The sequence below is a fragment of the Mycteria americana genome, chromosome 1 (genome assembly GCF_035582795.1).
Source record: "Mycteria americana isolate JAX WOST 10 ecotype Jacksonville Zoo and Gardens chromosome 1, USCA_MyAme_1.0, whole genome shotgun sequence".
NCBI lineage: Eukaryota > Metazoa > Chordata > Aves > Ciconiiformes > Ciconiidae > Mycteria > Mycteria americana.
The window spans coordinates 52451737-52479132 of record NC_134365.1 but is presented as its reverse complement, the minus strand read 5'-3'; the positions used below and the strand labels follow the sequence as shown (position 1 = coordinate 52479132).

Sequence of the window (27396 nt, the reverse complement as noted above, 5' to 3'; positions counted from 1 at the left end):
AAATAGCAGAAATGTTTAAAATTAAAAATCCAAGGTGCATCTTAGTAGGATAAAAATAACAATGATTATACTTCTTTCTTAAATTATAGTCTACCACCACTGAAGTCAAGGAAAATCCTTCCTCAGTTGGAATCAGTGGGCTTTGGATTCGGCAACAACTGATTCAGAAACCATCTTTTCACCAGGATACAAAATAACCAACAACTACTAAAATACTTCAGAAAGGAAGACCAGATAACTCACAGAAAATGAAGTATTCTGTAAATAGGATTAGTACATTGCAACATTTATCTTGCAATGATGAAATAAAGCTGATCAAAAGGTAAAATCAAATCCAGTATATTATTTTAAGCCACACATACTTGTTCCTTATAAAGTATGTCATTGGAACAGAGGGAATCACAGAAGAGTGCTCCTTCCATGACATTAATGTCACAGACAGCAAATATATTCCGCAGAAAGAGGTGCAAGGTAATAGGAGATGTCTGAGATACAGCTTCAAAACGTAACCTACAAAATAAAAACAGCAAAAGGACGGTAAAAGCATGTCAATGATAATTCAGATATCACATGCCTGAAACTGCATTATATTAAAAAGCAGTCTTTAATTTTAAAATTATGGACAAAAAGGATTACTGTAGCTATTCTGGAAATAAGATTTATACATAAAACTGAAAAAATTGCTTAAAATTTCTAACATAAAAAATAAATAAAAGGGATAAGAATCCTTTTCAAATTGTTGTCCACGTTCTGCTCTCCTAAGACAGCTTTTCCTTAGTTGTTTCATCTAATCCAGTGAAACTTACTTTGAACTTTCTTTGAAAATTTGGGATGCTACAGCTTATTTATTTTAGCTGTCTCCTTTTAGACATTATTGTTCTGTATTCTGACAATGACGCATGCAGTTGTGAAGTCCATTACTAAGTATTAGTAACAGACTCCGTTTCATCACTGATGTCTTGTATTGCAAGTCTCAAAAGAATCTCTTTTCTTCTGCCTGCTTTTTTGTTGGGTTTTTTTCATCCCTGGGGGTAGGGAGGCATTTGTCCTTGTTACTTTTTTTAATATATATTTTTGTTCCAGGAAAAATCCTATGATTTTGAAGTATAAGAAATAAATTCCTCCTTCTCCTCGATTGTATTTCGTAAAAGAGACTGAAACTCAAGAAGGAAGATCAAATAGACACATTCACATACTTGACATTACCAAGATATCAACAGGGCTTCTGGCTGGAAACAAGAGGTTTCCTTTCTTTCCAGCTCCCTCTACTGTCTCTTGAAAGTACACAGGAGTCCTATGTAATTAGGACTCAAGTCCTATGTACTTTCAAGCTAGTCCATGTAATTTCTTAGCTACCGATCAGTAAAGCTGACACTGCTTTATTTCAGGACTGATACTGCAGCTTTGAGAATCTTCCGTATTAATTGTTAAAAAAAAAAAAATTAGGCTTGGACATAACTGTCAGAAAAGCAAAATCCCTGAAACTGCTTTGTACAGCTATTTAAAATTTTCTGTCTTCATTTGATTTATCTGAAAGTAGCTTCATTCAAATGTTATCTCTCGAGCTGTATGCGATTAAAAAAAAAAAAAAAGAAGAACTGATTAGGAAAAAAGATTAATGAAAAACAAGTGCAAAAAAAAGACAATGACCAGACTTGCATTCCTGCTTTGTTGTCTAGGCCAGGGATAGATTTAAAACATCCACATAGTCATGAAATAGGATGTCTAGTGATTATCTGCCTGCATCAATGCAGTCCACAGGCTGCCTGTAAATCCCAAATGCTCTCATGGCATGTAACATCAAGACCCTCGGTCAATTTGTATGCCTAGTATCAGACACATGATGGCACTTGAAGGACAGACAGGATACACACGAGTGGTCTGGCTGAGCCCCAAATAACAAGAAGTACACTTAGACCCATTACTTTCTCCTGTTACAGGATTCAAAGCACACACGAGCCTACACTATCTGCTTGCATCCGAACAGCATGAGAAAACCGTGGGCTCTGATGCAAGTATGTCAAAACAATATAGAGAAAACACTAGCTACATTATATGTCTCAGAATAGCTGATTACTAGTTATTCTGTCTGTAAAGTGGAAATGGAATTATTCTGACAAAACTTTTAGGAAATCCCCCTAATGTCTATTTCTTGAAACAAAGATCTTAATTTCTTTATTTTTTCTTTAATTCTTGAAACATTCAAGAACTATTAACACACATGCAATAAGGTTGCTTCTTGTCATTCTAGTTTCAAGACTAAGCCAGTCTGTCAAACTGAAATGGAGATGCTGCAAAACTTTTTCATACCTCCTCTACAAGTTTGCCAAAACTTTCCTAATGAAAGAATTAGTCTAAAAAGAATTCTGCGCAAGTGAAGATGATTATTTGTGTTCAGTTATATTGGATGATAATTCATTATGATTTATTTGATGCATTTGGATCTATTGAATTTCAGTGAATGTAACCGCAAAATTTCTAGCTAGGCTTTGTCATCATGAAAAAGCTATAATATTATGGTTGAACATTTGAAATCTATTTATAAATTAATTAATTTCAATTATCTCTTCTAAAGCACTTTAGTATATTCAAAGATTATTGGCAGATTTATATAGCCACCCCAAAACAAAATTAGCAAGCATTTACCCATTTTGGGTGGTGTTCTTGACAAAATTTTCACAATTTCTGAACTCTACTGCTCCCTTAAGTGGAAAGTCAAGAACCCAGTGCATATTACATATTTTGCATATGAAAATGCATCACACAGAATTAATAGCCACTTTATAAATGTTTCCCAATTATCTTAAGAAAACAATCATGATAAAGAATTAGGTGTGTAAATGCTAGCAGTTCCATAAATAACAAAAATCCTCTGCTAATTATAAAACACTGTATTTTTATAACACATTTCACACCTTTTTTTTCAGAATGTTTTTCATATCGCTGGTCTGGACAAAATTTCACAACCTGGTACTCTTTAAAATAAAATGTGCACATCTATAATTAACTATTATTTTAATTTTGTTTTAGCCAGTTACCTGTTTTCAGATATAGTCAAATTACTACTTGCAGAAATAACAGCTGCATTGGCAGGCAGTGGAGAAGAATTTGAAACAAAATAATCCCACACTGGTGAAAACGCTTCTCTGGCTAATGTATAGTTGCCAGTCTGGTAGGCTACCTACACAAAAAAAAACAACAACAAAAAAATTTAGCAAGTTTCCGTGTTCATCGAATAGCCAAGCCAAATATGATTATAGCATAAAGAAAGGTTTTAAAACTCCCCCCAACATGTAAATTTACAATTTCTCTAAGAATATTCTGACATATTTGAATAAAACACATGTAGTAGCAATCTGATTCTACTAATATTAGTTTGCCTTCAGGATTAGCATCAGAGAAGGCAAAAGAGTTTCTTGACTGTTAACCAAGGATCTAACAGCCCTTTGTGGATTACTTTACAGGTACTGTGCTGCAGTTTTTGAAGGCATATTATTTTATCTAGGTTCATTTTACTTTTGCTAATACTGCAGAATGCCCTGCTGCTCTGGATAATGGGATGTAAATGGAGCCACACAAGTAGGCATAAATTCATGTGGATACCTCTTACTCTGGAAAATTCTAGGAAATGTTCTAAATGTTCCACATGATCTAGCCCTATAGAGGGCTAGATAATTTCACTTTTCTCCATGACACAATCTGTTTTAAATTTTCTTTTTAAAGAAAGGTCTGACAGACATAAAGGTCTGACAGAGCTTTTGTGGTCTTCCACAAGACACTACAAAAATAATTTCAATATGAAAATGGTTGGATTTGATACCTGGTCAGTTCAATCACATCTTTCATCCCATATTGTAATGACTAATAAGATGATTGGTCTCAATCACAAAAATGAAAAAATAAATGATAAAAAAGAAGACAGAAGTTAAATGCAGACTGAAAAACAGGAACAGGGATAAGAAAACTAGCTGAGACACATATTTCCCCTTAAACTAGAATTTCCAATAGTTTTGAATTAAGAATTGAATTTTGAGTTTTGAAGTTTTGAATTTTGAATTTTGAGTTAAGAAATGAGTTTTGAATTTGAATTAAGAATTACTCAAATATATCATTTGTTATGTTAAAATTGTGATTTTTGCTTATCAAGCTTTTGGCAAGAAAGTCTTCAGTTTTTACCAGAAGAAGTTTTAGACCTACCAGTGAAAACAAGTAATTACAACCAAATTAAAGTATGTGTTTATTATCAAAGACTCTAACCTTACCTGAGTTAGATAGGCTCGAACAGTAGTAGCAGAAAGAGGTGGATAAGCAAGGATTGGCTTAGTCGTTTCCCCAATGGCATCACCAATAAGTTTTCCATCAGAAGAATATGCTGCGACTGCAAATATGTATTTCTCATTGGGATCTAAGCCTTGTATTTCCAAGAGGCTTTTCCCATCAGCTGGTATCTATCAATAAAAATACATTCTAGTTACACCCACTGTACATATCAAAAACAAATCTCAAATTCTAAACTTTTATTGTTAAATAAATTATTTAATGGTCTTGGATACAATCAAAGTACAACCTAGATTAACAGACATGCCATGTTTCCACATAATATTAGGTTCTTGAAGACAATGAGAAAACAATGAAATGACAGGGAAAAAAAGTATCAGTTTTCTCTGGAATGCAGTTGAGTATACAGAGCACATAACCTAAGAGAACAGTTAAGTACCAGGACCTGGACTTTCTCTAAGACATTTTTGTCCATTTGCACATTCACACCGTGAGTGTGCATGCTTGCAGTCATTGAGCTGGAAACATTCTAGTCCTGAGCTGTGCTTCCAGAGAAAGAGCATATGGCTCTCCTCCATACATGCCACATGCATGTATTAGATATGGGCAGAGGATGTCTCAGGTCCTCTCAGCACCATTAACAGGACTTTGGAATTTGTGAAACAAACAACATATTTTCAAGATATATTTTCTCTTCATTTTTCCTTCAAGTAATTGTCCACCTGCACTTTTAACATCACAGCTCACTTCTAACAGGCTTGTCTGCCTTCCCCTCCATAACCAGGACAACTTATACAAAGGAAGGTTTTAGGATCTTGAAACAACAAACAACTGACACAGTGACTGAAGCACAACATGAGAAACAAGATCATCATAATATAGCATCAACACAGTGCTCTTATTCAAATACTGTCTGGCCTTCATAAGGACACCTCTGAACAACAGAAATCCCTTCAAATGCTGGGCTGAATCCTGAACCAGCAGACCAGAAATTAGTGTAAGACAGTCTGTAGTATCCCTTTAGAGGAAGCTTTTCTCATGTTGATAAGTTGATAGATCATTCCACGACCAAGAATTCTAAACCTTTTCCACGGAGCAGGCAGATACTGACGTTGTCTGCAGATCAGCATTTTGCAAAAGCATATCCTAAAGCAACCAGAAGTTCCGTTGCTGAAGCATATGGTTAACCTCAGGTCTGTGCATCTCTAATGCCTGCCAGAGCTAAGACAGTCAGTGGCTTGGATGCATTGCAGCAAGTTCACAGAAAGAGCAGTTAGCAGTAGGGTGAAAGTCTCCAATGAAACACTTAATTCACCTGGAGCAGGATAGTATATTGAAACTAGCTCCCCGGACATCGCAGGAAGCTTGATTCTCTGGATCTGATAAGAAGAATATCAAGAATAACATCAAAGCCTCTATTGGCAGTAGCTACACACACCTTCTCTTTTTATACACCTTCCTTTATGGGGAGGAGATAGGGGGACAGGCGCAAAGGGAAAGATTTATTCTCCATCACCAAAGACAAGTCTATTAGTGCTAGTATAGAGCTTGCTCACAAAACCAGGAAAGCTTGAAACATTGGGCAAAAGAGGTTGAGATCATTCTTTTGCCACAATGCAAAACAGAGACCTGCCCTGCAAAGAATAGAACTCTTCATGAAGAAGATTTCCAGATACAAAAATGATCACTCAGGTCTGAGACTACAGTAAAATTTGCTGAAGAGGATATGCTGAAGCTTTTTTGCCCCTTTCTTAAAACCCAAAACGCAGAGTATTTGGATGGATCACGGTCGTCATTCAGCTGGACAATGCAATAGCATGCATAAGTGAGTGAAAAAAAAGAACTCTCTCAGTCTGTGCAGGAACATCAGAGTGTGATCCAACAGAAGAAAACTACACTAACACAAAACAAAAAACCCAAAACAAATTCAGAAAATAAAAGATCAAATTGTAATGAAGAAATAATATAAAAGAGTACCGACACAGTCACATGATCAGTCATAAGTAATCAAAGATATATGGGATGATTTGTCATACCACATGTTCACAGCACAAAAGGGAAAGAGCACGAACCTAGAAGTCAGTCATGTCTGAACATGCGGGTTACTGAAGGAGTTATATTATCATGTTGCCAGAATTAAGTAAGATAAAGTCTTGTTAAGAAGAAATAGATGACAGAAGTTACACAATTAAGAAAAATATTAAATTTTATATCTGTTTAGAATTTATCTTTTTTTGTATCCCTGGAAAGAGTAGTGTCTGGGGCACACCCTATAAATACATCATATATTTTCTTTTCCTTTTGTATTCCTTAGATGTTGCTCAAAAAACAGAGTTATAACAGAAGTGACAGAGACTTGCCTAACATGAAGCTTTTGAATCATTTAATTTATTATTCAAAAAAGGTTCCTAGAACATTTTTTCGGTTTTGGTATGCCTTCAGCCTAGCAAAATTTCACTTGCTTAAAATAAAGATCAAAATGTTTGTCAAAGGCTTGGCCAGTTACCTGATTAAAAAAAGATGTCAGATGTATACATTTAGAAAGTCGGGTTTTTTTAAAGGAAGAGAGAATGACCTAAAGGAGTTTTACCTCTGTCTTACCTCTTCTCCTGCATTTGGAAGTTTATTGTTATTTAACCTTACTTTCATATTACTTCCTCCTGCTACAGAGCCCAAAATACTGTACCACGAAACCTTTGAAGAAAATGAGAACAAAATGAGTTGATATATAATAGTATTTCCAACTTTTGCCTAATGTAGAATGTACTAATTTTGTGAAAACAGTCTCTGAAAGAAAAAACTTAGTCATAAAAATGTATAGTCTAACTGCACTAGAAATATTCATTAATTGATTTAGCTGGAGAACTAGATATACTACAATGGCAATAAAAGCAGATGCCTCTCCATTATCCTATCGCCTACCTTGAGCTACCCTATACCTCAAACCTATCCCAAAGCATAAACTCTATAGGTCATCCTGTAGATTTCAAGTCATCTAGATCCCTTATTTGATCCTTGCAATGGTATTCTTCTAAAGTTGACGTCAGGTTCTGATTCAGCAAACTACTTGAGAACAGATCCTTAAAAGCAGGCAACAGAAATGCAGATATGAAGTAATACAGTAATATTTTCTAAACAAGCCATGTTCTTAGTCCCTATTGAAATCAATGGTTTTTTAATGCCATTGAGCTGCTGATAATCTCATTGGGGATATCATCTACAATTTTCAATATCTTTAACCAAGGAAGAATGTGAGCATGCATTCCTGCATCAGTGCTCAGTCATGTCCAGTGAGATCAAACATGGAAACTAATTTTGATTTCATCTCTGCAGAACTGGACAGATGGATTTCAGTAAGTTATGCATCTGATGACGTTCTCTTGCATTAAACTTCTTCTACTAAAAAGTGTACGAAGTCTGTTTACTTTCAGTAGACATTTAAAAAGATCTGAGGTTTGCCAGATGACATAATTTTTCAACATATAAAAATTCTGTACAGCTAAAATGTTCTTTTTTCTTGTAAAACACATAATTTGTCTTGCAATGAATCCTGACTGTTTTTCAGAAGGAGATATTAAAATAGAGGAGATTATTTTCAGCAAATGAGCAACTTTAAGGTCAAGAAATTTTAGAGATACTTTGACTTCTAGTACAAGAACTATATATGTCTAATTAAATCCTAAGTATCCATTTCCGGTTAATAAATTCTTCATAAAAAATACCTTTCATGTCCACTCAACAGCTGTGTATCTTTAGAAAAAAAATATTCTAGAATATCTGGGCTCAAATTATAAGAATAATAATCACATTGCACCATCTAGTGGCCCAATATGTTACCGTCACTCTCCGGTATCGAACAAAATGAAGTATTGACACTTACTGAAACAGATGAACTATCAGACTTTAAAGAATTATTTTTTTTAATTCTATATTCATTAGGGACAAAAAGGAAGAACTTTTCCCTAATTAATTTATTTGAAATTCCCTAATCAAACTGCAATAAAACTGCAAGTTATGAAAGAACTGTTCACAGAAACATTCTTACCAGTAGTAATAAGATTTGAGTTTCTACTGGCTTTATACACATCGTTATTTTGAAGAAGCTTGCAAAAATCACTATGAAAATTTATCTCAAAAAAACCCTGCAGCTAGTGAATTTTTCATACTTCAGCCTGTTTGAACCCTTTCTGGGCATATGAAGGAGAATAAGGTGATTCGAACAGTCAGCATGGATTTACCAAGGGCAAATCATGGCTGACCGCTATGATTGACCTCTGTGACAAAATTACTTGCTTTGCAGAGGAGGGTAGAGGAGTAGATGCCATTTACCTCGACCTTAGCAAGGCACTTTTTTCAACACTGTCTCCCAGTATTCTTATATCCAAGTTAGGATGATACAGTATGGGGATGTGAACAGATAAATGGGTAAAACAATGGTTGGAAGGTCAGAGTCAGAGAGTAGTTGTTAATGGTTCGTACTCTATCTGAAGGGTGGTAACAAGTGGAGCACTGCAGGGGACTATCCTGGGACCTGTCCTGTTTAATATCTTTAGCAATGACCTGAGGAAAACAGTGAGCACACATTCACCAGGTTTGCAGATGATGCCAAATTGAGGGAAACAGTTGATATCATTGAGGGGAGGATTGCTATTCAGAGGGACCTAGAGGGCCAACAGGAACCTCATGAAATTTAACAAGGACAAATGCAAAGTCTTGCACCTGGGAAGGAAGAATCCCTCACAAGGATACAGGCTGGGGACTGATGGGCTGGGGAGCAGCATTGAAATGATCTGGGGGTCATGTTAGACAGCAAGCTGAACATGAGCCAGCAGTGTGCCATGGCAGCAAAGCAGTCTCAAAGCATCTTGAACTGTATTAACAGACATATAGTTAGGAGACTGAGGAACATGATTATCCCCCTCTGCTCAGCACTCATTAGACTACATCTAGATACCGCGGCCAGTTTCCCTCCTGCGCCCCATCATTCTAAGAAGAAATGATTAACAACTAGAGTGATTACAGCAGAGGACCACCAAGATGGTTGGAGCACTAGCCCTGCAAGAAGAGGCTGAGACAGCTGGGCTCATTCATCCCGGAGAAGAGGTCGCTTCAGGGGACCTACCAGAAGCCCTTGAGTGCCTGCAAGCAAGTGATGAAGAAGACATAGCCAGGCTTTTCACAGCAGTGCATGGTAGGAGGATGAAAAACAATAGACCTAAATTGAAGCAAGAGAGATTCCAACAGTACATAAGGAAAAAAGTTTTCCCCATGAACAGGTTGCCCTGTTGGAACAGGTTGCCCAGAGAAGCTGTTCAGTCTCCATCCTTGGAGGTTTTCAGAGCTAACTGGATAAAGCCCTGAGCAAGCTGGTCTAATCTCACAGTCAACTCTACTTTGAGCAGAAGGTTGGACTAGAGACCTCTCCTAAAATCCCTTATGATCTGAGTAGTTCTTTGATTCTACACATTCAACAGAAGGTAGATTTTTCCACCTGAACTATGGCACTTCAGCACTCCATTAACAGAGGCTTCAGTGTGGTACTTCCTTGCATCACATGATGCAACAGCCTTGCATCTCTTCAGAGGGTAACTAGGAGTATGTCAGGCCCTAAGCGAGAGAATGAGCTTTTGACAAGTAGAATAAATGTGTTATACAACAGAAACACCAAGGAACATGATGCATGAGATGAAGGAAGTTTCGTGCAAATGTGAAGATCAAAACAATGAGTCACAATTGACTCACAGGAGGGAAAAAAGCATACTTAATTAAGTCAGAATAACATAATCTTCTCAAGAACAACAAGAAAACTGTGATGGTATAGCACTGTTGAAACAACTTTTGCTCTCTTGTATATTGTTTAATTATTTCTCACGCAGTCATCATGAAAAACATTACCTGAATATCTGAAGAGAACGGGGCTGGTTTAAATGTCATGGAGCAATGTGATCTAGAAAGTAATAAAGGAGGAGGAGGCGTCCTGCTTTGTTTCTTGCTGCTCATAGCTTCTTTGAAACTGTGATACAATGCAGTTTGTTCAGCTTCAACTTCCTCAATTAAAGTTAGTGCTTCCTATGATTTAAATTAAAACAAAAGGGAAAAACTATTAAAACATAACAATCAGACAGATTTAACACTTATAAAAGGTTTTCAAAATTATCTTATAAAAAATTCACTTCTATGTAGAAAACTTTTTGTCGATTTTCATATCATCTTACATCCTAAATTAGGATGAATGGTACTTTGTGTAAGCCTTACATATGCAGATTAATTTCACAATGTACAATAAAGGGAATGCAGGGTTGCATATGAAAGAGGCAGGGATGAGGCATATCCAATTTTGAAAGAACCTATAGGAAAAGAGTGATCACAAATAATGGTGATTAGCAATTAGGGGCAACCAGTGATTAGCTCCAACAAGAAACAAAAAAGATATCAACTCTTATTTAGGAGAAAGCTAGAGACCTTATCTGTGGAATTTCTGAAGGAGCTGTGGAAGTGGTCAGACTGATTTTCTGTATTTCAGAATTAGAGAAAAGACATAATGTGCAGAAATAAAGAAAAAGGGAGGAGAATGCAGGGCCGGAAAAAGTACAGCTAAGCCACTTGCCTTGGCTAGCTGGAGAGAGCTGAAGGCTGATTGACAGTCTATTAGTGTGTTCCAAAAATGTGGCAGCCTCCTGCACATAGTGATTATCTGGCCATTTGGCTGGTGACCAGGGTACATTTTTTTCTTACTGGACTGAATGGCAAATTGGTAGGTTTCTTCACCTTGTTTGCATTGTGAGGATAAGAGAAACTTAACTTGGAAATTTAATATTGAGACCTTAGTACTTTTATATCTTTACTTGTGGCAGCTGTCCAGTGTAAATCAAAGCCAAAAAGGCCAGCTCCCAGATATGAAGAGATCGGGGTTGTCTTGGACAAATTACATTCTTTTGGGAGAAGAGAGGGATTATGTATTCCTACAGCTAGGGTTTTTATTTGAAACCTTTTAGTACCATACACTGGACCAAGGATTTAGGCTGAACTGAGTCTGAAAGATAAACTGAAAAAGAAAATCCCGAGTTATTGGTTATTCAGTGACAGTCCTATAATCTTGCACCTTAACAGTTCCTTGTTTCTGTCCTCATACATTTATAAGGCTATAAGAACAACCATACCAGGTCAAATCACAGATTGAATAAGCCTTCTATCTCATGTCCAAAAATTACCAAAACCTAGCTATAGATTTATAGTGAAATGGGGAGCTAAGATTTAATAGAGCCTTAATCACATCACGTAGCTAATCATTTGCACAGCCCCTCACTTCACCTCACTCCCTCCCCCTTTAGATTAGGGTTGCATCCACCCTAGTGAGAACTGTTTAAGGAAGAATATAAGATAAAGAAGAAGATATGGAGTGACTCTTTCCCTCACACAACCATTCAACTTTTGCAATCGGTAATTAGAAACTTCATTGCTTCCTTAAAAATTATACTTCTTTACGGTAAGCTGTACTATAATACAATTTTTAATTAAAAGAATCACAGGCTCATTCTTCTCTGAGGACATATTTCTTATTAGTGCAAGGATGGAACTGCTCCCAGGTTGGATAAAGATAGCGTTGTGACTGAGAGTGGTAGTGTGTGACCTTCATTAACTGTAGAACTTGGATGATAATAAATGTGCCAGTATTGCAAGAGGAGAGAGAATAATCTTATGGTTGAGGAAGCCAAATGTCACTATAAAAACCCACATTTTTATCCCTGCTTCTGCCACAGACTTGCCCTGTGATAAACCACATTTTATCCCTGTCTCTGCCACAGGCTTGCACTGTGGTATTAGCCTAATCACATTAATTCAATTTTACAGCTGGCCAACAAGAACTACCAGCGTACCCAATTCTGTAAAGACTTGGGTGTCCAACTAGACATATAGGACAGGGAAGGAAGAATGAAGCAACTGTGAGAGAAATAAAAAAAAAAGAAGGGTACACAGTATCTCAAGTAGTTAAGCAGTGCGATGTAGATGAGTATATACATATGACTCAGAAGCTTCCATATCTGCCCAGTGGTTTACTGCATGAGAAAAGGTTATTTGTATGTTTCTCAAAAAAAAGAGATAAACTGCTTTCCTATTCTGCAGCGTAATAAGAACAGACATATCATATTGTGCTGAGTACAGTAGAAAAGACCAGAAGATACAAGTAATTCTATACAGACGTCTTGGATGTTCTACAATAAAAAAAGGCAAAATCTTCTACACAGAAGCATGAAAATAAAGGTATGGATTTACTGTTCATGAAGTGAGCACCATCCACCTCAAGAAGGATAATTAATTGAGCATATAATTAAATATTTCATCATAGTACAAATATCAAAGAAGATCACGCTAAGTTTGTCCAGGCAAAGTTAATTCTGACATTTTCTGGCAACTGGCTGCAAACATTATATTCTTTTACCTACATCTTTCTCTGTGAAAAATGCACAGAAGTAAAATATACTGAAAGTCAGTATAAGGCCTTTGCAAATGTTTGTTTGGGATAACCACACATTTCTTGGGAATTGCTTGTAAGTCTTCATTGGTGACTACAGTTACAACATTCATACCGTATCACTACATCTTATATTCATAAATGCCATATATTTTACAAATATATGAGAGAGATTTTTAGTGTATGTCTTTTCTGATCCAGTTTTTGCATTCTTCTGACATAAAAGATATGTGTGTTAATTATCACGCTTCCAAATTTGTAGCACTTAAAAGAAAAACACTTTCTAGTAACTTCTTGTTTAAAATACTTTTTCATATATTATATAGTGAGAATTGCAGATTCTGTTATCTGTTGTACAGCCTATAAAGAAATTTTATGCCCCACTGATGAGAAGGCAATTTTCATGGACAGATGCTGGTACAAAGCTCAATGGGAAGATTCCCATTGGTTTCAAAAGACTTCAAAACAAGCCCATGAAGAATCTACTTTTAGCCTCAATAAATTCCAAAATCTCCAACTTTTAAACTGTTTATTTAATAAGAATAAAATAAAGTCCATGTCATCATCACCAGCCAAAGTAATCTAAGACAACTTACAGATCTTGGAAAAAGAAGGCTGTTGAAGGTTGCAATGGGGAGAAGGAAACCTGCATGACGTTTTGGCAAGGCATAGGTTCATAATTGCAAAGTCTAGGTGATTAAGTGTAGAAAGAAAGATCATGTCTTCTTTCAGGTTTCCTGTGTGCACAAAATTTGGGTGTGTGCTCTTCCCTTGTTTTAAGTCACTTTATTCTTTCAACATAATGAAACTTCTCAGGGAAAATTTGACAACAGAAGTTAAAAACACCCCATGTCCCTCAACTTCCTTCCATTTTTCTTCTTTTTGTAAGAGGGAGTAATCCAAGTGTTAATTATACAGAACACAAAAACCTGTGATAATGATAAAGAATTTCTACCACAAGGGGTTTTTTTATTACCTCCAGTAACTGTCTTTGGGAAGAAGTTGTTAACTCTTCAGGGAACTTCTGTACAGCCTTTTGCATCAAAAAGATTGCTCTGGATAGCTTATTCTTTTTTATTTTTCTCATTATAAGTGCCTCTGTAAAATAGATATTTTAAGGCATTTATAAAACAGCAGCAATAATTTATTATACCTCTAGAATCTTAATTAATAAGCCTTACCTGTCAAATAATGGAAATCTTTAATATTTTTCACATGAGACTTGCTAGACTTAAGACTTCTGTCATCCTTTTGAGCACCTATGTGGGAAGGAAATCATGAGTTATTCATTCTGATAGTGCTATTGAGAAAATTTCAGTGAGAGGGGTTAATATGTAGTTTTGTAGAAAAGCTCTGCTCCATCTCATGTTCTTTTCTTTGGTTCAAGGAGAATTTCTTGGACTGATCATGCCACTAAAAATATTCCACCCTCATGCTCTAACATCTATAGTAGTTATACTAACATCACAGGAAAAGAGGGATCTGATTTGATCATAGGGAGCAGTGCACAGGGGAGCTCTGCAGTGTCAAACTAATACTAGCTTTTAATTTAAAAAAAACCCACCAGGAATGGGAGACCAAATAGAGTTTTTTCAGAAGGCATTTGTCAAGAGTGCTGACTGGGAAGAGATAAGGACAACTTCACAGTACAAATTCAGGTTACAAAGAGCACTGAATAAAATATTCAGGTCATTCTCTAGAGACAAAATTAGCATTACAGAAAAAAAATATCTGCAGAGCATCCCCCAGTTCTCCTTTACTGACACTGTAACAGTTAATATTAGAACTGATATACCACAACAAACTGTCTAGGAATCAAATCCAGTAGTTGTTAGCAAAATTTAACTCCCATTGGTTGAGTAGAGGTTAGAGGCCAGTACCATGTGGTAAATGTAAATTCTGCAAATTCAGTACATTATTTCTGTCTGTACATGGCATACTAACTGCCCAACATCAGCTCCTCTTCAGAAAGCAGATACTCCTTTATTTCTTAGTATTACAAAATATATTAACAGAGTACTCTAATCAAGCTATGATTAGAGTGATATGATTAGCTATGATTTAGCTTTTCTGAAACCTACCTTGTGCCATTTTAAGAAGTTTCACAGCTACTCGATGTTGGGCTTGAATGAGCTCCAAGTGTAAATTCATTACAAAACCATTACCTGTCCCTGTTTTATCATTACCACATCCCAAAACAGAATTCGAATTCTGATCATTTGAGTCCACCTAATAAATAAGAAGTGGCAATTAAGCAAACACAAACTTTTATTACTTAGCTTACTGCATTTATGTTGACATTGATATTATTATTTCAGTAAAGTGACAAACACTGAAATTTGTCTTATCTCTGTAATATGCAGTCATTCAAGAAAGCATGGAAGGAAGAAGAATGACTAGACAGAGAAAGCATGGATAACTGACAAAGAAAACTAGACAAAACCTGAGAATCAATAGGAAACTGGATTAATAATAAATAATGAAACTGCAAAAAAAATTGTTTTATTGTGTTACCAGTCCACAAAACAAAGATCATATTGGTGTAGAATGATAATATGTAGAAAATCTGAACTCCCCTCAACAGCAAAAAATAATTTTAATAATAAACAGTTGCAAGCAACAAATATGAAAAGGATTTCTGCTTTTATTTTATAGGAGAAAGCTACAAATTATGATTATTTCCAAAAGAAAATGGTGAAGAAAACCTAAAAGAGTTTATAGTTTATTACTGAAAGAGAAGAATGCTATTTCTATTACACAGAGATTTATTTTTTCTATTCTCTTCTTACATGGAGCAGGAAGATGAGGTGCATTTGATAATGCTAAGACTTCTAAGTATGAAGAAAATTATGAAGAAAATATGAGGTTTGTGTCATCAAAATCCAATACATTATTTATAGATTTTGTTGCAGTGTAGCTTTTTGTAGACTTTACCTTTGTACAGCAGTTGTCAAATATCGACTTTCCATCTGGTAGAAGGGTCATTAAGCGAGATGTGTTCATTCCATTAATTGCTTTTTCAAGACTTTCATAAGCAACTTGTAATTGTTCTGTAGGACTTTTCTGAAATGAAAACACATAGAAACATGTTTTATTAGATAACAGCATTAAAAGCTATAATATGGACTATCAAAAGTAAAGTGCTGTTATTCTGAGCTGTTGCAGTTTAAACTCTGTCAAATAATCTTTACATAGGCACTGCTCCCCATGCTTTCATATACTAATATCAACATTTTAAATTTCAAGTAATTTTAATTAATTTAGGACTGACTTTCCTTCAGCTCTCAAAAAACAATTTACTAACTCAAAGAGTTAGCTTATAGCAGAATGAAACTGAATTTACAGAATTAAGTTGAGAAACACAGTATTTTTCACAAGCAGTTTTTCAATATTCCATTAGATGCTGTTAACACTGATTTTTCAGAAACCAACACTTTTAAGTAGCCTATCACTGAATTAAAGCTTTTCCATGTGTGTAAGCATTAAGACATATTACTGACAAAATTCCTGAATCCTCAGACTAATGTATGTCTTTTCTTCTTAATGTGTTTTAGGTAAGTAATTTTGAACTATTTGATTGGACCCTTCTGCAAAGTGCTGAGCACTGAACACACTGAACAAAGCAAGGACACTCAGGGTGTTCCATCTGTTCCACATCACCCTTACAAAAACAAACAAACAAAAACACAACCCAAAATATTTCCCTAAATGAAGCAAGGACTAAAGTTTGTATCTTTAAAAAATGCACTATTAAACCATTTGAAGCTGGTAATATACATTGGCGTAAAAATGAGTGTACAGTGGAAATCAGTATGATCACACTGTAAAAAAAGTTTCAGGTAAAACTTCTTCCATATCACAGATTACTATAAAAGACTACAGGAAAATTTTCAGATTTTATTTCATTTGAAAAATTATCTTTGCTTTTTTCCTCTGCACTAGCATGATTGTGTGAAACATTTCAACTTTATAAAACTAAATACAACATTATGAAAAGCTTCAAGCAGAAGTAAGTGTTCTTATGCTATTCAAAAACACTGTATTAATGAAAACAAATTAGAAGTTACCATCAGTATTTCAGGAATATCATAGGATTCATCTTGCAAGAGAGAGGCACTTCTTTTTTCTTTTTTATAGGAAGAAAATCAGAAAATGAAATTAAATATACTCAGAAAATTTTAGTACCATTTGATTAGCTCTGCTACTAACTTAAGAGTCTGGCAATAATTCAGTTCTTCAGTACTTGACTATGAGAGGTAATCATATTGTTTCTTGAAAAGCTTTTCAGGGTTTAAACACAATAGCTACATATGTACAATTATACTAATTCAGTATATGATTATCCAATAATGTAGTATTTTTAAGTGTCCACTGTATTTCGTAGCAACATCATATCCAAGCCAATGAAACTTGGACTCATTTTGTAGTTCCTCACATTGCTGTAGCATTCATATCAATTTTCCATTTTTAAGTCAATTCAAATCTATTGTTATCCAATTTGCAGTGGGTTTAATGCTAATTTAACTTATAGGAGGATTTTTAAATACATGAGGTCATATTTTTATGATATATATTATTTCAATTTAATATTCTTTGAAGGGGTATTATCACCCTTATAATGTTCATTTGGATTGTTTAAATTATTTTCATTTATAAAGAATGCACCCACAATTGTGTTTTCCTTTCCAAAACAAGAGGAAGCAGCCAAAACAAGACAAAGCAGTTTCTTTGTTCTTGTTTACAGCCCTCTCTCTAGCCTGTCAAAAATTTATTTCTTCACCGAAATAAATTCATTTTTTGCCCTTTCAGAGGGACAACCTTCTTGTCACTCCTGTACTCCTTGTGCCACTTTTGTCTATTTATTTCTGCTTGTTCACTGTCTCTTTCTCATAAATAAGAAAATCTATATTCACTCAGGATTCCTTCAGTAAAAACACTCTTCTCAGCATAAACATGTGCTTGACTGGCTATTTATCGGCTTGTTTTGAGCAATGGCTCCTATTTATTCATTTTTTTTCCCTTCAAATAGACATATTTAAACTGAATGAAAAAGAATAGCAGTGATGCTACAATGAGGATTCATCCAATCTCCATCAGAATGGTCTGATTTTCATAACATTCACAGAAAACAATACCTACTCTACCTTATAATGGAATAGCACTGTTCCAAGGTTTTCTTACTTTCAAAAAAAGCAGAAGGTAGTCATTCTCTTCTGTTCCTAGATATGCTCTAAAAGGGTCCTTAAAATCTATTCTCTAGTTACAGCAAAACAATTACAAGAAATATGATTCACATTCCAAGATCCTACATCCACAACAACAGAGAACTTTTAAAAGTATGTCTAAATATTCATATTTTACAGCATTAGTCAGGTTTTGTAAGGAAACTTGTTTAATGTGATTGGATTATATCCCAATAACGTCAGCCAAGTTAAGTTCCATTTCAAAGACAATTGAATTCCTATACAAAAATCAAGACTTGTGTAGACAAGAGATCCAAATTAATGGCTCAATAAAAGCAAATGTTTCAGTATGACCTCCATATTTTCCTCTTCTGTTTGGCCTGCCATTAGTCAACCAGCACTTGAATGCTCCAAATGAGCCACAGCACAAACTGCCTTCTGCCTAGCCAATATTCAGAGAACATGAGTGATCTGAGGCTACTCTGAAGGGGCTAAGAGACATGTAGAAGACCTGTGGGAAGGGTGAGTCATAAGAGATGTGATTCAAAATGTGTATTTCAGCAGAACTGGAAATGCAAGGAAATAGGGCATAAATCCTTTGAAAACCAGGTTTCATTAGCTCTGATTATGGATGAAACTGTATGTACAAAAAATTATTATTCTCCTCTCAATAATCTATTTACAACATTTTTGAATATGTATATTTGCAAAAGTTTTCAACTCAGAAAAGTTCCAATCTTTAAAGTCATTCTTGAAAGACAACTAAATTTTGTTGAAAGCTTTACCTGCTTTTTTCTTAGATTTACTTGTAGAATCAGCTACATTTTCCAATATTGCAGTTAGATGTAAGGTTATCTCTGCAAGCATTACAACATTAGTGTCTGCTATGCTGCTCTTCTGAATTACTTCATTTATTATCCAGAGTACATGAACCCACTAAAAATGGGGGAAAGGGAAAGGACAGAGTTAAAACAAATTTTAGGAAGCTACTTATAATTACAGAGGCAGATAGGGTTTTGCACTCAAAATTGTTTGAAAAGATTCATAAAACTGGACACAACTCCTTTCTTGGATTTCACTTCTTTTTTTGAATGCCACCAGACTAAGATGCTGAATTTGTGCTGCTCCAAAGCCCCTATTTCTTCAGACTGCAGACTTTTTATTTTAGAATTTTTTTTAATTATTATTTTAGAAAGATTTATGAATGTTCTATGGGCACAAATTTTATACCTTGTCATAGTGTGGTAAGCCTTACAGCAGATTTGATCATTTGCCTCTCATTTATCCCCATATCTTCCCACTTAAACAGTATAAAAGAGACCTTAATGCACCTGTTGTACACACAGAGGAAAGTAACTGCACGTTACCTTCTGGTGAATCTGTCAACAATTTTGTTATAGGGATCAGGGCCACAAAATTAACTCCTCCAGAAACCATTTAGTCAGCATCAACTGGCAGCCCAGAGAAACTAGCGTAAATTATCCTTCACAAGACTGGATTTCACCAAGAGCCTCTCAGTCTCAGGAAAAGTTCAAGGTAAGTCTGTGACTATATCCAGTGGGCCAGATCCTGTTGACCCTCATGTCCCTTCTCTTAAGCTGTAAGGTTCTTCCCTCTTTCTTCAATTGATCTAGGGAACTTTCTTGAACTATATTGTTATTTTCCGCCACAACACACCAAATGCTTCTTCTTACATCATGCCTGAATGCTTTCACTATTTTAGCTTCTATCATGGCCCACTGGCAGAGAATGGGTTACTTTACTGGGAAAAGGCTAAGAGGTATTTTGATACTGGTATATGGGAGCACAGTCTGTTCAAAGTGTATATACAATTCACATTTTCAGTGAAGAAGATTTATCTGCATTTTACCATAAGGAAATGTACTTAGACTGGAGATCAGTATTTTATCTTGGCTTTACTATAACAGACTGCACTTATATTAAGAGAAATACATTATAATAAGGAGTACTTGGTAAGCTTTGTATTTGTGCATATATTTTAAGTAGTCACTTCCACTCATTTGGATTCGCTGAAGTCCTGTTTTACACTTCTGCCACAAAAACATTATTACATCAACAAGTATTTCTTTGTCAGGTTGGATATTCTGGAAAGAAAAAAACAACATAGTTGTAGAAACAGGTATGTATATACAGTATATAAACACTCTCAAAATTTTTCAAAGTAAATAAATCATCTTATTTAACTTTCTTATAAGGGATGACAACATTTTGAAAAGCTTAAGAAATATTTTTTTTAAAAGTAATTTATGGTAGACTACACAAGATTTTCTTCTCCCAACAATACAAGTGCTTTTAGAGTTTGGGGGTTTTGTATTTCCTTTTTTATTGTCAAGCTCTTAAAAGTCACACAAAGTCACACAGACAAGGAAAGTAGCAAGATGAAAATTAGATGGGAGAGACAAGCAAATTAACTATCTGTGAAATGTTATAATAGTCAATACATTCTGGGGAAACTAAGTAATGTAATTTAACAGTTATATTAACTTTGGGAATGTATTTTTGTTACAGTATTTAAATATTTGCAGAAGATCTAAATTAGTAGGTTTTATTTCGCATTGACAGAGTACTTCCACAGGTTGTTGGTGCATCTCGGATGAGGGAGCAGTGAAGAACAACTTAAACAACTAGAAAAAAGGTTGGAGTGGAATATCTAACAACTGAAAGAAATGTTAAAACACATCTGCATCTTATGAAGAGAATAATTAACAAATTCAGAACTCTATTCAGTTAACCTCCTAATTAACACATTTTAAAAGGCTATAGAGCCTGTCTACACTGTGTTAAACACATTCTGAACAGTGATTAAGGTTCAGTACACATATTTATCGCCATTTATACCAGAGTTGGACTAGTATCTCAGGTGCAATGAAACTCAAGCCTGCAACATCCACACTATCTGTACACTCATATGTGTATGAGCATAAGATTTCAGGGATATTGATATTGAGAAGTGAGGGGAGAAAAAGACTGAAAAAGAAGTAAATCAAGATTACTTTTGTCACTCATTTGGTGGCACCAAGCTGTTAGATTGGCTCAGCTATATCATGTAACTTCACCATCAGTGAATTCACTGTAAATCAGGGGAGAATTTGTCTTTCTTCCCAACACAGATTAGGTACCGAGGAGATTTGTGGGAAACTGTATAAGGACCAGAAGAGTTTAAATCCAGGTAACCTGCCTCCATAACACAGTGGTCATGTAAAAAAAATGACAAATCATGCTATCTAAAGGTATAACTACCTCACAGGCAGGATATTTTGACTGAAAATATTACACTAAAGCTAAAAGAAAGTGTGTGCTCCAGTACTCAAACTGGGGAAATATTCAAATTATATCTAAAATTAATTTTGCAGTTAAGACATACGCCATGTTAGCAGAACACATTTTTTCTAAGGGACATTTTTCATTAGTCTTGTGGATCACAAACTATTTTAGTGTAAATGCTAGTGGAGACATTGCACTGTAATTTTTTTCCCCTCACAGTAGCACATTAAGGGAAATCTCCGTTTGAGCAAGTAAGTTAAAAGTGGTTACTCTGGGAATAAACCATCATATATATAATGGGATTATTCTGTAGTACAGACTTCAGCACAAAAAGTCCCACTCTCTTTGGTTGTGTTGTTGCTGCTGCTCGTTCGTTTGTCTGCAGTGAGAATTTACCTTAAATTGCAGGCGTACCACTGCTATAAAGGCATTATCATTCCTTAGGGTCACTGCTCCCATTACTATAATACTGCAGAAATGTTTTCTACAGCTGAGCATATTTGCCCACCTAAATCTAATATCAGAAATTTGATCTCTGCTTGATTAGCTGAAACATGCAATTAGCTCTATGATATTCCAAACGGATTTAATATCTATTAAATGTTTTTAAAGTAGCCTGAGTACATAGCACCAATAACATTTAAAAAAATTGAAATATTATTTTTTAAATCACAAATTGATCACATCTTATGGATATATTTTTTCATTTTTGCTATTGCATTTTTGTAGTTTGTTAATCATGCAACTGATTCCTTTGGTCTTAAATTATATGCATTCATTACAGATTATGTGATTCATTCAGAAGAAATGTATCTAATTTTTTTATACCTGCTTAGATGTGGAGACACAGGAAAACACTGTTGTTGCCAAAATCATAAGATCATGAGAAGGCTCTCCATGCTTTAAGGAACCCTCTACATTCAATGTTTATAAAAAAGGAAGAAAAGGAAAGGCAAGATGTTATTTCTAGTTATAAACCTATGTTTGAAAATATCTGAGTGAATTGACTTACCAATTTATGCCAGCAGATAATATACTCTAAGAAACACTAAATACAAAGGGGAGAGGTATTCCCAAGTTTATTCACTTTCTGTGAAAAGCGAGCATTGCTATTTTTGGAAATGGAAAGTTTTCAAGATATTTGCAGGTTTTTGGAATGTTATACAATTAAATTACAGTTGCTTTAACAAGTTTTTCTTGCTTCGATGCCAAGAAATTTTACATAAACAGAGTATAAGGACAAAAGAAAGACAAACATGTCTATTTCACTTTTTTCCTGAAAATCTGTCGGAAAACATCCATTCATTTTACATCTTTGCATGATGTACGTTAAAAATACATGCTATTTCACACTCAAGGGAAATGGTATAAAGTCATGTTTTGGCAAATGAAAACTGGACAAAATTCAGTAAGTTGCAATTTCTCAATTGCTAGTTTTTGTCATAGAATACTGCATGCACCATATTAAATAGTTTTTAAATAATAAAATTTCTTGCTGCATAAATATTTGAAATGCAAACAGCGATAACTGAATAACACTCACTTCTGAATGTTTGCTTCTTTTCAGAACCATGAGACATCCTAGCTTCTTTGGTATTATTTTCACTAGTAGAAAAACTGTGTTTAAATTTTGTTGGAAATAGTAAAGGTTGCATCAGTGTAAGAAGTTTGAGTTCCATTTCAGCTTTCTTCCATGTTGGGTCATCTTGAGCCTAATTGACAGAAACAACCAATAGAAATTTGTCTTTAAAATATGTACTTTGAATACGCTTCCTTACCCTCATAGGAAAAGACTACATAAAGAATGTCTAAGTAGCATCCAGATTACCTGAAGAAAACTAACGACAGACTCAACAGCAGAATCAAACACGTCCCACTCTTCATAGCTGAAAGCTAATTTTATAAATTTCACAGCAGCATCTCCAGACACCCCCTTTTCTCCTGCAGTGATGGCAAAAACAGTTTATCTGTTTTATATGTATATATTCAGAAGTTTAATTTAAGCAATAATTTGGGTATTGATAAATACAAAGATAAAACTCCACGTTTTTGAATAGTCAGCATAATCTTGAAGGATTTTTTAATAGCTCTACAAGACACAATAGCTTTATTATTTTGCTGTAATGTCTATGCTTACATACTACTTTCATGATGTATCTGCAATGTCCTGTTACATTCCAAAGAGGCTGTACTATTGATATTAACATACCTGTGTAGAGATATCAAGGACCCAATCCTTTCTGTTGCAGAAAGAGCTTATATCTGGCTACCAGCCCGTAACGACCCTTCTTCCCAGAATTTAGTAAAAAACATGCATAGAAACATGAACAATTTCTTGCAAGATAGATGAGAATTTCTCACTGTATCAGAAAATGTGCATGTACACATAGGGAGTCTATTTTCTCACTCTTCAAGTTTATCCAAACCACAGTAAGGCAGAAAAGGGATTTCCTGGTCCTTGGAACTCAAAGCAAGTGTCTTAGCTAATATATTCAGCAGTGTTCTACAGTCCTAAGAATATGCCACAGTCATTGTGGGCATGCGGTCACTCAGCTAAAAGATGTTAGCAATATTAACTTAGTAATAGCTGTTATTTTCCAAAGCAGCACAATGATTGGTCCAAGGATCTCAACAAGCTTACGACAGTCCTTCTGTTACTGCATCCCACTTCTCTTCCGTAAGAATGTACCAGGACATCATTGTAGAATTTGGCCTTTGAATGACTGTTTAGGAGCATTAACATATCTAGATGAACTGCTATGCTGAACAGTATGCGATTACAATGTCCATATATTACTATCTGCTATTTAAATAATACTTGTGTTAAGAAAATCATAATGATATCTGTACATAATCCCTTTTGAATGCCTTAACATTATATATATCAACAAGCATATCTCATGCAAAGAGGACAGCATTTTGCAGTCCCTTTATGCACAGAACTGCTACTAACATGAAAATGAATTCCACTCACCAAACATTTGCATCACTGGGTAGAGAATCCTTTGAAAATTCAACGTTAGTTTACCTGTTAGTATCAACTGCAGAAGGGTTGATGATGCATTAACTATACCAACATGATCGGCGCAATGACTTCCTTGAATACCAGTACTGCTCACTCCACCTTTAATATAGACAATTTGTTAAATCAATTTCTATTGTATTTGATTTGTTAGACTCCAATTAGCTAGTAATCATATCAAGAAAATATGATTCTGAAGTGTATTTAGTCTCTATAGATTATTTTATTAACAAAATATCTCTATAACTATGGCTATATTCAGTCCAGACAGAGCCCAGCAAAAAAGGTTTGGAAGGAATCATCAAGTCCAGTGTTTTTCTCAAGCTTTTAAATCTAACTTTGAGTGATTTTTTGAAAAAAACACATGAAACACCACGGTACGTTGACCTTGCCTGGCTTCCAGACCCCCACCCAGCTGTTCTCTCACTCCCCCTCCTCAACAGGACAGGGGGAGAAAATAAGATGGAAAAGCTCATAAAGACAGTTTAATAAGAAAAGCCAAAGCTGTGTGTGCAAGCAAAGCAAAAAAAAAGGATTTATAATTTATTCACTATTTCCCGTAGACAGGCAGATATCCAGCCCCTTCCTGGAAAGCAGGGCTTCAGGATGCATAGCAGTTGCTTGGGAAGACAAATGCCATAACCACTAATGTGCTCCCATCTTCTCCCTTAGCCCCGGGTTTTATTGCTGAGCATGATGTCATATGGCACAGAATAGCCATTTGGTGAGTTCGGGTCAGCTGTCCCAGCTATGTCCTCTCCCAGCCTCTTGCTCACCCGCAGCCTACTGGCCTTTGCAGGGAGGAGGGTTGGAGAGACAGACTTGAACTGTGCAAGCACTGCTCAGCAACAGCCAAAACACTGGTGTGTTATCAACAAACACTGTTGTAGCCACAAATGCAAGGCACAGCACCATACGGGCTGCTATGAAGGAAGTGAACTCCATTCTATTGAGAAAGATATGAATAAATTACTGTTGATTTTTACTGATAAACCAGACACCAGAGACTGGCCCAGATTTTTATCTTAAATTTTATGAAGATAAGAAGGATTGCCTGCTTTTAGAGGTGCTATTGTTATAAAAGAAATAGCAAAGAAAAAACTAATAAAATGGAGGTCTGGGCTCCTCACCAACATTCTTTTTGCTTCTTTATGCTGTTACCTGAGAGGATTTCCAGGCCTGCAAAAAAAAGCTCTGAAATGACATCACGAATTTCAATTTCATCAGGAACAGGTGGAGCAGGGCGCAACACATGCCTGCTACTATCAGACAGAGCTTCCAGGATGGCAAGGAATTGAGCTGCAGCACCATCAAACATTTCTGTCAGCAGCCGTTCAGTAGTAGTGCGAGGCCATGGCAACTAAGTAAGAAAAGCTAATGTAAGCCTTGTAATATCCAAACCGAGTTACAATAAAGCAAAATTTCTTTCAAAACAGTTCTCCATCAGAAAGTAAGTACATATTTAAAACAGAAAATAATATACTGTAAAATATATTGTTGTTATGAATTTCATGCTTCAAAGGCATAGCAAAGCCTCATGCTAAGTGGGTACAGTATTTAAGAAGTGCCATAATTTCATAGCAACCACATGCACTGCTGCATGGTATTTTACTTAGAAAACAATACAATAGAAATTATGAGTGACAGTATTAAGGCCATGTAGTTCAAAGCCACCCAGATGTCTCCTTATAATGATACAGACTTGACCATAAGGAACTAAGTTCTACACACTTTGCAGAAAATCAGAGAAAGATTAGGATGTTCAGCACTGCAGGGAAAGCAAAACACTATTATATTGTCTCACTTGCACATTTCAAACAGCATAACATAAAAATACAAGGCAGAACACACAGAAATATATTTGCACTATTGGCAGTTAAGAAATCAGAGACCTATATAAGAAAATATTTTAAAATTTTATTTCAATGTTCTGTTTACATGGTTACCAAACCACTACCAGACATAAAGTAAATCAGAGGTACAGTACTTTAAAATGTTGCTTATAATCCATCAGCATTTCAGTTGTATTTATTTGGCACTTTCCCAAATAAAAACACTTTAGATCGGTTTCTAGGCACATTTAACTGGACAAAAATTTGGAAATTTCCTTCTTGCTTTGCTGGATCCACATCCTAATCCTGGAAACCATTTCCAGGTACTTGAAGGACAACAAAACCATCCAGAGTGGTCAGCATGGATTCACGGAGGAAAAGTCATGCTTAACCAACTTAATAAACTTCTATGTTGAAATTACTTGCCTGGTAGATGAGAGGAGAGCAGTGAATATTGTCTACCTAAACTTCAGCAAGGCCTTTGACACTGTCTTCAATAACCCGCAGCAAGTTTGCAGATACACAAAACTGGGAGGAGAGGCTGATATGCCAGAGGGTTGTGCTGCCAACCAGAGGGACCTCGACAGGCTGGAGAAATGAGCTGACAGGAACTTAATGGAGTTCAACAAAGGGAAGTGCAAAGTCCTGCACCTGGGAAGGAACAAACCCATGCACCAGTACATGCTGGAGAGCCACCCAGCTGGCAAGCAGCTTGGCAGAAAAGGACTTGGGGGTCCTGGGGGACACCAAGTTGGACAGGAGCCAGCAACGTGCCCTTGCAGCAAAGAAGGATGACAGTACCCTGGGCTGCATTAGGCAAAGTATTGCTAGCAGGTCAAGGGAGGGGATGCTTCCCCTCTACTGGTGAGGCCACACCTGGAGTACTGTGTCCAGTTCTGGGCTCCCCAGTGAGAGACATGGATATACTGGAGAGAGTCCAACGAAGGGCCTCGAAGATGTTTAAGGAACTGGAGCATCTCCCCTATGAAGAAAGGCTGAGAGAGATGGGACTGTTCAGCCTGGAGAAAAGAAGGCTCAGGGGGATCTCATCAATGTATATAAATACCTGAAGGAAGGGTGCAAAGAAGACAGAGCCAGGCTCTTTTCAGTGGTGCCCAGTGACAGGACCAGAGGCAATGGGCACAAACTGAAACACTTGAGGTTCCCTCTAAACATCAGGAAACACTTTTTCAGTTTGAGGGTGACCAAGTACTGGCACAGGTTGCCCAGAGAGGTTGTGGAGTCTCCATCCTTAGAGATATTCAAAAGCTGACTGGACATGGTCCAGGGCAACCAGCTCTATGTGGCCCTGCTTGAGCAGGG

The 27396-nt window shown here is 35.9% G+C and overlaps 1 protein-coding gene across 1 annotated transcript in view; it reads right to left on the bottom strand.

Annotated features, from left to right (window-relative positions):
* Positions 1-27396, bottom strand: part of CFAP54 (cilia and flagella associated protein 54) — a 116737-nt gene that overhangs the window by 68929 nt on the left and 20412 nt on the right. Inside the window, exons 9-25 of the mRNA XM_075497492.1 lie at positions 25403-25601; positions 24248-24343; positions 23048-23160; positions 22763-22931; positions 22048-22133; positions 19905-20039; positions 18720-18870; positions 16819-16877; positions 15686-15814; positions 14833-14980; positions 13933-14010; positions 13728-13849; positions 10174-10347; positions 6880-6972; positions 4263-4448; positions 3039-3181; positions 363-510 (exon numbers count right to left, since the gene is read on the bottom strand). Of these exons, the coding sequence (XP_075353607.1) occupies positions 363-510; positions 3039-3181; positions 4263-4448; positions 6880-6972; positions 10174-10347; positions 13728-13849; positions 13933-14010; positions 14833-14980; positions 15686-15814; positions 16819-16877; positions 18720-18870; positions 19905-20039; positions 22048-22133; positions 22763-22931; positions 23048-23160; positions 24248-24343; positions 25403-25601 (2229 nt within the window). The remainder of the gene's footprint in view (positions 1-362; positions 511-3038; positions 3182-4262; positions 4449-6879; positions 6973-10173; positions 10348-13727; positions 13850-13932; positions 14011-14832; positions 14981-15685; positions 15815-16818; positions 16878-18719; positions 18871-19904; positions 20040-22047; positions 22134-22762; positions 22932-23047; positions 23161-24247; positions 24344-25402; positions 25602-27396) is intronic.